The 12774-nt window shown below is 36.4% G+C and overlaps 1 protein-coding gene across 1 annotated transcript in view; it reads left to right on the top strand.

Annotated features, from left to right (window-relative positions):
- KNL1 (kinetochore scaffold 1) overlaps nt 1-12774 on the top strand; it is a 62264-nt gene that overhangs the window by 29604 nt on the left and 19886 nt on the right. Inside the window, 4 exon segments of the mRNA XM_065871706.1 lie at nt 625-5718; nt 8997-9135; nt 9532-9599; nt 9999-10097. Of these exon segments, the coding sequence (XP_065727778.1) occupies nt 625-5718; nt 8997-9135; nt 9532-9599; nt 9999-10097 (5400 nt within the window).

Genomic DNA, 12774 nt, shown 5'->3' on the forward strand with positions numbered 1-12774 from the left:
ATGTTAATTATATAAGGACTTCTCAACTTTAATGGGCATGTGAATCATCTCAGGATTTTATTAAAATATAGATTCTTATCCAGCAGATCTGCGGTAGGTCCTAAAATTCTATACTTCTAACAGTCTCCTAGGTGATACTAATGCACTGGTCCACAGACCATACTTTGAGCAATAAAGAGTTAGACCATGTCCTCACAAGTAAAACCACTGCATTCAAGGACAACTCAACCACCCAAGAGTATAGAGTGTACTATAAATTAGCCATCATGCACTTATTCCTTCCAAGTCTTAGAATGAGAATGACCTATCTAATATAACAATTAGCATTTACATTATAGTTACATTTGCTATTGTCAGTCTTTTCATTTTTTAGTCAGTCTAGTGGGTGAATAATTAACTTTTAACTTGTTCAGAAACACTAAAAGTATTCACAGACTTCAGAAAAAAATTTAAATAACAAATTCTGTGCTGCACACCACACCATTGATTCAAACAAACCAATGTAACATGAAACCATCATCTAGGATTGTTTATATAATACTCCTTCTATATAGTACATGTTATAAAATACCTTTTTAGAAGTTTGCATTTGATTTGATCTCTTATATTTTCCTTTCTTTGTAGATTTCAGTTACAGAATACAACCATGAAAGGAAACATGCAAATGACCAGACAGTCATCTTTTCAGATGAAAACCAGATGGACCTGACAGCAAGTCATACTGTGATGATTACCAAAGGCCTTTTAGATTGTACCAAAAGTGAAAAATCCACCAAGATAGATACCACATCATTTCTGGCTAACTTAAAGCTCCACATTGAGGATTCAAGAATGAAGAAAGAATTAAATTTTTCCGGGGATCAAAGCACTTTTTCAGAAAAGAAAATAAATTTCAATGACTTCGTAAAAAGATTGAAAACAGGAAAATCGAATGCCTCTCCTTTTATAGGACCTGATAAAGAAAATTCTGAGATGCCTATTCATTACAAAGAATCCAATAGGGCCTCTTCTATGCATCAAATGCATGTATCTCTTAGTGTAGATGCAAATAGCAGTAATATGACTAGACTCTTTAGAGAACAAGACGATGGGATGAATTTTACCCAATGTCATACAGCCAATATTCAGACTTTGGTTCCCACATCCAGTGAGCCCAGCTTAAGGGAATTTAAAGGTGATGATATTACAATTTATGGCAATGACTTTATGGACCTGACAATTAACCACACTATACAGAAGTTACCTTCAGCAGATAATCCGTCTGAAATAGAAAATCAAACTCAGAATGTCATGATGGATGTTTCAACAGGTCATGGAGCTAAAGCACTAGGACAGAAGACAGTCTTTAAGAATAAACCAAACGATGCTTTTCAAGACCCTTCCTTAAACCCTGAAGGTGACATACATATTACCAGCAGTCATATTACAGGGACAGAAATTCAGACAGTCACACAGACTTCCAACCAGGACGTCAGAACATTGGCCATGATCCCAGAATCTAAATGTTCCAGTCCAGCTATTCAAGATTATAAGACATTTTTCTATTCTAGTTGTAACGATGCCATGGAACTGACCAAGTGTTTCTCAGGTATGAGAGAGGAGAAGAATTTGCTAAAGCATGACAGGAGTTATTCTAAAATGTATCCCAATCCAGATGCCATCTCTCTTCTCAGAGAGAATACGATTTATTCGGGAGAAGAAAGCATGGACATTACCAAGAGTCACACACTTGCAATAGATAATCAATTTTTTAAACAAGTTCAGACAAATGTACAAATAGCAGCTGCACCAGTATCTGAACAAGAAATGACGATCCAAAATCACATAATCATGTCAGAGGATGGGGAAATGAATATAAATTATAGCTCAGTTCCTCATGTATCTAAGGAAAGATTACAGCAGAGCCTGGAAAATCCTTTATTTACTTCATTGACTGACAAAAGGACTGAAATCTTCACAGATGAAAATATGGATTTGACTAAAAGTCACATAGCTAATGTAGGAAGTCAGTTTCCCCTTGCATCTTACAGTCTGGCATCTGAGAATACCAGTAAATCTCACTCTCACAGCATAAGCCCTTCAGATGAATGGGAAGAAATGACTAAAGGTCATATTGAACCATCCCGACAACCAAACATAATATCTAAAAACATCCCAACTGACACATGGGACAAAGGAAAAGATCAAGTTTTGAATATTTCACCCTATCTTGATAAAGATTCTCCTCAGTCACCTGATATTAACCAGAACATAGCAACAAGCCATAATATAGTATACTCTGGTGGAGATCTTGATAAACAAGTAACACTGAGAAATAATAGAAATACAGTTTCTTGTGAGCAATCTTTGTTTCCTACTACAAAGCCATTGTTTTCATCAGAAGGACAGTCTGCCATGAGAAATCATAATACTGCTGTTAATAGTCAAACAGTGAAACCTGTACCAGACCAGAATTCTAAACTGCCTGAGCCACTGAGGAAAAGTTTAGGCAGTCCCACGCCTGACTGTTTTCATGACAAGATAATTATTTGTTCAGAGAAGGAGCAAAATATGGACCTAACCAAGAGTCACACTGTTGTCATTGGATTTGGTCCTTCTGAAGTACTAGAACTAGGTAAGACTAATTTAGAAAACACTAACAACCAACTAACAACAGTAAACAGACAGAAAGCTGTAAAAGTTGAAAAATGTAATGAAAGTCCGATAGAAAAAACTGGAGTATTTATTTCTAATGATATCATGGGTGTGTTGAAGGACAAAACTGGAATTCTGAATGAAAAGCAAGATGTCAAAATTTGTGAAAGGAAAAGTCTTGGCAGACTAAAAATTGATAAGACTGTTGTGTTTTCAGAGGGAGATGAGAATGATATGGATATCACCAAGAGTTACACAGTGGAAATAAATCATAGACCTTTACTAGATGAACATGATTCCCATTTGGTGCCTTTGGCAGGAACTTCTAAAACTGTTTTGTATACATGTGGGCAGGATGACATGGAGGTCACCAGAAGTCACACAACTGCTATAGAATGTAAAACTATCTCACCAGATAAAATAGCTACTAGGCCTGTGGACAAAACTGTAATGTTTATAGATAATCACGATGAACTAGAGATGACAAAGTCCCATACTGTTTTCATTGACTACCAAGCAAAGGAGAAAACTGTGCTTCCAGACAGCTCTAACTTTGAACTATCCAAAAGAAAAAGCCTAGAAAAATCAAAAGTGACACCTAATCCTGCTAAGGGGGGTGTTTTCTTTCCGGACAATGGTGAAAGTGATCGTTCAGTAGCAAAAGTCAGCCAGCTAACATTACCGGGGGAATGGTCTAATAGTGATCCTTTAGAGAAAGCTCAAGCATTTTTAGCTGCTGATAACATGGAAGTGTCTAAATCAACCATTTGGAAAAATGACAAAAATGTACAAAAGCCTGGATTTCTGAATGAATCTCTATCAGGCAAAAGTCAGAGAAGGAAGAGCCTTAGACTCAAAAATGACAAGACCATTGCATTTTCAAAGAATGACAGAAATGGTGTGGATGTCATCCAGAGCTGTACAGTGGAAATAAATAACAAAGGTGTCCTGGAAGATAGAGAGGACTCCCATTGGGTGCCTTTGGAAGGAACTTCTAATACTGTTTTATATACATGTGGGCAGGATGATATGGAGATTACCAGAAGTCATACAACTGCCTTAGAATATAAACCTCTCTCACCAGATAAAAGAACCACTGGGCCTATGGACAAAACTGTTATGTTTGTAGATAATCACAGTGATCTGGAAGTTACTAAGTCCCACACTGTTTTCATTGATTGTCAAGCCATGGAGAAAATACTTCAAGAGTACCCTAAATTTGGAATAGCAAAAGGAAAAACCTTGGGTGTTTCTTTTCCTAAGGATGGTAGCTCTGTTCAAGAAATCACTAAAGAACAAGCACTGGCTGTAGAAAACAAAACTGTTCTTCACACTGAGCAAAAGCATCATGTGATACCCTTTGTTCCTACTAATACATTGTCTGGGGGTCAAGGTGAGACAGAAGTCAAATTCCATAGCACTGCTGTGGATGAAGAGGTCATGAAAGTTGTAGTCCAGGCCTATGTATTGGAAAAAGCCAAAATTGAAAGCTGTCACTTAAATAGTACAGATAGAAGAAATGTGGGTTTTACAGGCAGTTCTGCAGCTGCTGTTTGTGGATCCGGTGATAATTATTCCTGTTTACCTAATGTTTCCTTTTTTGATAATTTGGAGGAGAATGGCATGCCCTTATGTGATAAAGATGATGTAAAAGCCAGTCATTGCCCAGTGCAAAATGAGCTTCCTTATGCAAACAATTTAGCTAGTGAATATTATTTGAAATCTGAGGGACTGCCTCTTTCTGCTCCTTGTTCTTTGTTAGAGAAGGAAAAAGTTGTTCAAACCAGTACCCAAGGACAGTTAGACTGTGTCCTAACAGTACTCAAAGATCAAGATCTGATTAAGGAGCCCCCAAATCTATTAGCTAATGAAACTTCAGTATATGGTGAAGATTTGGGGGAGATGACTAAACTTAACTCAAAGCGAGTATCTTGTAAGCTTCCAAAGGATCAAATGGAGGCCTTTGTTGATAATGCAGAGCATAGTTTAAAGAAGACCTTTGTTGATGATGTTTGTGTTGCTCCTCAGCATCATCTGTCAGCCCAGCAACATCCATTACCTCAACAAGGACAGGGTATTGTCAGTAAAGATGAAACAATATTTTCTAAAGTGGGAAATAAGAATTTAAATATTGTTAGAGGAAATGCCTCTGAACCCATATGTGAAAACGATTCCACAATGCTCAATAATGAGAAACAGTTTACTATGGCCTGTAGAAAAGAACTAAAGAAAAATATTCAAACAGCTAAATGTAATACAGCTATAGATTTCCACAGTAACTCAGACTTGACTAAGCAAGTTATTCAAACTCATATCAATCCTAGAGAAGCATCAGATCCTGTAATTGCATCTAATGCTGCAACTTTTAGTAGTATCAAACCACATCTGAATAATTTGAATGAAAAAACTGAAGAATTTTTGGATTTCCAACCAGTTCATATACCACCTTCTCCAGAACAATTACTTGAATTAGTAGATAAGGCACACAGTAATATGAGTATAGTGCAAGCTACAGAAATACATAATGTTAACATAGTGTCCAGCAGTGTTAAAGATGATAAGGATGAAGAAAATAAAATTTCTCATAATGGAGCTGAAACCATCTCTGTACCATTAATGACGACTATAAAAGATAAAGTGAGGAGATGTTCTTTGGGAATATTTTTGCCCAGATTGCCAAACAGGAGAAATTGTAGTGTCACTGGTATTGATGACCTGAAGCCGATTCCAGGAGACACAACTGATTTAAATAACTTAGAAACTCAGCCAGTCTCCAGTAAACATTCAGACACTGGATTTGTTGCAGCTAAACTGAACTTAAGTCCATCTCAATATATAAATGAGGAAAATCTTCCTATATATCCGGGTGAGATTAATTCCTCAGACTCTATTAGCATAGATACTGAGGAAAAGGCTTTGACTGAGACATACCAAAAAGAGATTTCACCATCTGAAAATAAACTGGAAGAAACCTGCAATAGCCAAAAAAGAACCTGGGTACAAGAAGAAGAAGATGATATTCAGGATGAGAAAAAAATCAGAAAAAGTGAAATTAGGTTTAGTGATACCGCACAAGATCAGGAGGTGAGCTCTGTCTTGAATTAAGAAATGTTCTTGATTTTTTATGAGTATTCTTGAATTTTAATTTTAGTCTCGGGTAACCAGGACTTGATTATTTCCAATTATATTTATTTATATATATATGCCTGGAGAAATATTCCTATGTAGAATCTTAAGAAATTAATTGACTAGCAGTTAGACTTAAACACAATTTGAAGTGACAAATGGTCACAAAAAATGAAATGGAAAGTAGTACAAAAATATCAAAATCGTGTAATTCTAAATATTCTGTCACTTCTAGTGATTTGTCATTTTGGCTTTGCATATTAGAATCTCTAGCCAGGGTATATGTGGTTTGACAAGTCATCTTCAGTGTGAAAATATTTGGAGGGTAAAAAGCTTTTTTATTATGCAAACTGCTTAAAGAAAAGCTGGACTGAATTTTCTTGGCTAGTGAGGATATATAGAAGTTGAAAGTCCATTTCTTTCGAGGATGGGAGAATGCCTAGATCAAGCCCAGTATCTCAAAGTGAAGTAAGTGAGATTTTGTGTTTATTTAAAAGTTATAGAAGGTTCTTTATTTTGCAACATCTAGGCTTTTGGAAGTCCTGAGGTGACAATGTATGATAAAAAGTAGAGCTAGTGAATTAACCCATTTGTAAATATCTTTGTTATAATTGATAAAAAAGCAACATCTTGGACATGGAATTGTTAAACCCTCAGCTGAGAAATGTACATCAGGACTTGTTCATTAGGTTGGCAGCAGAGGGGCAGAAGGAAGTATAAAGGTAGGGCTAAATGTGGATGTGTTCATATTTAAATTTTGATGATAACCATTGATGTATGTGTGTATCTCTTGGCTATACTATAGGAATACATTAAGTAATTCAGTGGAAACATACCTCCTTGCTAATACTTTAATAGTTTAGATCAGGTAATGAATCCTCTTAGAAGCATTATACTTTACGTACTCTGTTGCATTATGTCTCATTTTTAATTGAACATTAAGGGAATGTAGTATTTTAATCATAACTCTGCCAATATCTTTATCTAGAGGCCTGTTGCCATTTTTGTCTTTTATGAAATTTTTGTTGCCAAGAAAGGCAGGATTACATTTTTTCCTTCCAGATTGAGTTGGTTTAGTGTATTCTTGGTTATCAAAATACTCATAGCTTTGGGACTTTGAAATGTTAAATATTCATGATGTGTGAAAAAACATGATACATAACTGTATGATCTTAATTACATAAAAATGGATGCTAAGTTTTGTAGGTACACAAACAAGACCTAGGACGACACATCAAACAGTAAACTGCTTGTGATTGTGGATGACTTTGTTTTTTCTTCTTGTGTTTTTTGGTTTCCTATTTTGCACGTGTTAACTTTTAAGAAATAAGTGTTATTTTAAAAACCTTTTAAAAAAAGGCATAGATTTTAAAAGTTGAGGGAACACTGATTTGGATAACTTGTCAGTGAAACTGAGTTTTACAGGTGGAGAAATAAAGATTAGAAAGTATAATAGGTTCATAGGGGGCTTCCCTGGTGGTGCAGTGGTTAAGAATCCACCTGCCAATGCAGGAGACATGGGTTCAATCCCTGGCCCAGGAAGATCCTACATGCCACGGAGCAGCTAAGCCCGTGTGCCACAACTACTGAGCCTGCACTCTAGAGCCTGTGTGCCACAACTACTGAAGCCCGCGTGCTTAGAGCCCATGCTCTGCAACAAGAGAAGCCACGACAATGAGAAGCCCACGCACCACAATGAAGAGTAGCCCCAGCTCGCTGCAACTAGAGAAAGCCCGTGCACAGCAAAGAAGACCCAACACAGCCAAAAATAAAAAAACAGGGCTTCCCTGGTGGCGCAGTGGTTGAGAGTCCGCCTGCCGATGCAGGGGACATGGGTTCATGCCCCGGTCCGGGAAGATCCCACATGCCGCGGAACGGCTGGGCCCGTGAGCCATGGCCACTGAGCCTGTGCGTCCGGAGCCTGTGCTCTGCAACGGGAGAGGCCACAACAGTGAGAGGCCCACGTACCACAAAAATAAATAAATAAATAAAAATTAAAAAAATAAAAAAACAAATAAATTTATGAAAAAAAGAAAGAATCATAGGTTCATAGAAACAAAGTTTAAACTCTGTTAAGAAATATGTAAATAAGCTTAGAAGATGATTTCATTGGTTCTTTAAGGTGAGGTCCTGAGGAAATTGTTCATTTATGAAGCTTTGAGAAAGTTGTAACAGTAATATAAAATGTATAACTGAATAGATTCTATGAAAATTAGTATTATTTTGTTTAATAAATATTTATTGGGTATCTGCTATGTCCTAGGTACTGTTTACATCCTGGGAATGCTTCAGTGGGATTTACAGACAAAAATCTGTTCTCATAGAGGTCACATCCTAGCACTTAGACAAGGAATATATTGCCCTTAAAAACATAAGTAGGGCTTCCCTGGTGGCGCAGTGGTTGAGAATCCGCCTGCCAATGCAGGGGACGCGGGTTCAATCCCTGGTCCAGGAAGATCCCACATGCCGCGGAGCAGCTAAGCCCGTGTGCCACAACTAGTGAGCCTGCATGCTGCAACTACTGAAGCCCGCATTCCTAGAGCCCGTGCTCCGCAACAAGAGAAGCCACTGCAGTGGGAAGCCTGTGCACCACAACAAAGAGTAGCCCCCACTCACCGCAACTAGAGAAAGCCCGCGCACAGCAATGAAGACCCAACTCAGCCAAAAATCAATAAGTGAAATAAATAAATTTAATTTTTTAAAAAATATAAGCAAGTAGGTAGATGAAAATGGCATTTAAGGCTGTAAAGTTAAATGGTTAAAATGGTAAAAGCAGGACCATATGGCTTATTTGACTTCAATCAAAGGAGTCTTGGTCACCTAGGGAAGGAAGTACTAAAGCCTGGAAATAAATGCCTTCTCTGTACTCCAGACAGAGCCATTGTGTACAGCTGGTATTCTCTTCTGGTTTTCTGCAGTGTGGTAGCCCTGACCGTGGTGACTAGTAGTTGAAAAATTGGATAGGTCAACGTTTGGTAGCTCATATGATATGGCTGTAACCTAAATACCTCTGGGAAACATTTGCTTATATAGTATAATGCACAAAGTTATTTCTATATATTTTTAAATAAAATTACTTTGAATTCTAAAAGCCTTATTCTAATTCTTTATTAAGGTATTTTATATGATTATAGATAAATTTTATATAAGTATTTCTCAACATTGAACATTTAGTCATTATAAGTATACACTATCATAACATTATTCTTATGATGTTTCTTTACTGATCATTTCAGATTTTTGATCACCGTGCTGAAGGAGCTATAGATAAAAATGCTAACAGTGTGTTGATAAAAAGCCTGAGCAGGACCCCATCTAGTTGCAGCAGTTCTCTGGATTCAGTCAAGGCTGATGGGACCTCTCTGGACTTCAGCAGTAAGACCTTCATGAAGGCTAAATAATAGAAGTCATCTGCTTACTTGACTAATAATAAATGTATTTCAGTTCAGGAGATATTTGAAAGTTGTATAAGCTTTTTGGTAGTTGATAAGTAAAGTCATACTTAGTTTATTTTTAATTGTTAGTTATTTTAATAAATTGAGAAGTGTATATTATGAAAGTGATTTTCTTAAGAGGCTTATAATTAGTAGAGAAACATATATGGAGCCTTAAAACTGTAATACACTTTGCCTTACAAATGACTGTCTTCCCAGAAAAATCCTAGCGGATAGCTTCAAGAGCTTGAACCACACATAAACCTGAACAATAACTAAAATTAAGTTTACAATTTAATTTTGACTTATTCATCACTTGAATTTGCTTTACTTGTAGCACACCCCAGTAGTCAAATAGAATCACAGTTCCTCAGAGATACCGTTTGTGAAGAGAGCTTGAAGGAGGTATGTTAAAGTAGTTCTCATTTCTAATGCAACTAATTTCCTTATTTTGTTTTCTCTTGTTTAATTTTTTTTAATTATGAAATGTTTCAAATATACAGGAGACTAGTTTTCTTTTTTTTCTTTTTTTTTGTTAAGGATCCAACATGGCAATTAATTATGTGGAGTAGAATCACAATTGGAAGACCTACGTTTTGTTGGGTTTTTTCCCAATTTTACTGTTACTGAATAAACTTAAGAAATAATATTAGATAAAATCTGCTTATGTATAGCTTACAAATATCTGGATAGTGTTTCCACAAATATATGCAAAGCACTTTAAGCCATTTAGAAACAAAGGTGGTAGTTATAGCCAAAATGACTCACCTTGAATGGTCATGCAAACTTTTTTTTTTTCCTCAGAAACTCAAAGATGGGAGAATAACAATAAAGGAGTTCTTTATACTTCTTCAGGTCCACATTCTGATACAAAAACCTCGACAGAGCAATCTCCCAACCAAAGTAAGTTCAGTTTCTTGGTAAAATAGTTATCTCAGTTAAAATATATTGTACTTGTTTACTAAACCGCATCAAAGCAAGCATTTATTAAAAAACAAAAAAATCTAAGGAAGCAAATTTTCCTATAGAAGGTTTTCCTGTAGAAGGTACGTTTGGGGTTAGCATAAAAATTGATTTTTTAAAAAATAATCATGAATTTTGAAAATGTGAAAAATTTTTTTTCATTTCTTGCCATCTATTTTGTTTTTTATACTTTTTCCTGAACATACGGTTTTTAAAAAACCAAAGTACAGCAGAAGTTTGTTTTTTCAGGTTTTTTTTTTTGTTTGTTTGTTTTGTTTTTTTGTCTGCATTGGGTCGTCACTGCTACGCACAGGCCTTTTCTAGTTGCGGCAAGTGGGGGTTACTCTTCTTTGCAGTGTGCGGGCTTCTCATTGTGGTGGCTTCTCTTGTTGCAGAGCACAGGCTCCAGGTGCGCAGGCTTCAGTAGTTGTGGCACACAGGCTTAGTTGCTCTCTGGTATGTGGGATCTTCCCAGACCAGGGATCGAACCCGTGTGCCCTGCATTGGCAGGCGGATTCTTAACCACTGCACCACCGGGGAAGTCCCCAGCAGAAGTTTTTTTGTTTGTTTGTTTGTTTGTTTTGCGGTACGCAGGCCTCTCATAGAATACTTAAATAATACAGTCAACAAACTGAGTTTAAAAGATTAATAGACAAACATATCACTTACATACAAAATTACATAATATTTTTTTCACTTAAGTCTGTCGAACATTTACAAAAGTTAATTATGCCCTTGGCCACAAAGAAAATGGAAAAAAAAATGGAGATTTCGTGGACATCATCTGATCTTAATCCAGTAAAATTAGAACTAATAAAAGGACAAATAGCTTCTTGGAAATTAAGAAACACATTTCTAATTAACTCATATCAAAGAAGAAATCAAAACTATTTAGAAAGCAATGTAAGGAGAACATTTAATGCCAAATATATGTGATATACAGCAGAAATTATACTTACCAGGGAATTAAAAGCCTGAGATATCATTGTTATAGAAAAGACTCTAAAAATAAAGGATTTTTTAACACTCACTTTAAGAAATTGGAAAATGAACAATAAAATAACATCCATAAAAAGGCAGGAAGACAGATTTAATGCAGGTAAATAGTAAAGTTATTAAAATAGAAAAAAAATAAGTAGAAAATATAACAGATCTAAAAACTGGTACTTTGAAAAGACAATAAGAAAACTCTTAAAGAGCCTAATTAAGAAAAAGGAGAAAGCTAAAATATATATGGTTGAGAAAGAAGACATGTCTACAGATTAAAGGAGAGATTAAAAGAATTTTTTTTTAATCCACCAACTGTGATGACAAATTTTAAGACCTAGATGGTTTTTCAGAAAAACATAAATTACCAAAATTAATCCAGGAACTGGAAAACTCTAACTACCATTGAAATTTTTTTTTAACAATTTACCATTAAAATTGTCACTAGGACCAGATGAGTTCTAACTTTTAAAGAATAGATCCACACATACATGAATATTTGGTTTATGACAAAGATGCCCCTGCAGAACAGTGGCCTTTTCTATAAATGGTGTTGCATCAGTTGGATATCCATAGGAAAAAAATGAACCTTGATTCAAACTTCACCCTATACATAAAAATCAGTTGTATACAACACCAAAAGTACAAGTGACAAAATTAAAATTTGGAGCTCATCAAAATTTAAAACTTGTGTGCTACAAATAATACCATCAAGAAAGGGAGGGCTTCCCTGGTGGCGCAGTGGTTGAGAGTCCGCCTGCCGATGCAGGGGACATGGGTTCATGCCCCGGTCCGGGAAGATCCCACATGCCGCAGAGTGGCTGGGCCCGTGAGCCATGGCCGCTGAGCCTGCGTGTCCAGAGCCTGTGCTCCGCAATGGGAGAGGCCCGCGTACCGCAAAAAAAAAAAAAAAAAAAAAAACAGGGAAAAGACAACCCACAGAACGGGAGAAAACATTTGCAAATCATACATCTCATAAGAGACTTGTGTCCAGAGTATATAAAGAACTCTTGAAACTCAAAAAGACAACCAAATTAAAAAATCGTCTGGGACTTCCCTGGCAGTCCAGTGGTCAGGACTTCGCACTTTCAATGCAGGGGCATATCCGATCCCTGGCTGGGGAACTAAGATCCCACATGCCCCGTGGTGTGGCCAAAAAAAAAAAAAAGCCAAGAAGCTATGCAAATGGTCAATAAACAAAATTGTGATTAAAGAAATACAAATTAAAATGAGTTACTACTTCACACCCACTAGGTTGGCTGTAGTCAAAAAGACAAAATAATAAGTATTGGCAAGGATGTGGAGAAATTGGAATTTTCTTACATTGCTGATAGGCGTGTAAAATGATGTAGCCACTTTGGAAAACAGTTGGGTATTTCCTCAAAAAGTTAAACTTAGAACTATTATATGATCCAGTAATTCCACTTCTAGGTATTTACCTAGGAGAATTGAATACATACATCTAAACAAAAACTTGTACATGAGCATTATTCATAATAGCCAAAAAGTGAACTGATTATGAGTTACTTGAAGCTGGGATGGGGTGGAGGAGAATGGGGAATGACAGCTAATGGGTACAGGGTTTCTTTTAGGGGAATGAAAATGCTGTAAAATTAGCTGGGGCTTGATG

The sequence above is a fragment of the Phocoena phocoena genome, chromosome 2 (genome assembly GCF_963924675.1).
Source record: "Phocoena phocoena chromosome 2, mPhoPho1.1, whole genome shotgun sequence".
In the NCBI taxonomy this organism is placed as follows: domain Eukaryota; kingdom Metazoa; phylum Chordata; class Mammalia; order Artiodactyla; family Phocoenidae; genus Phocoena; species Phocoena phocoena.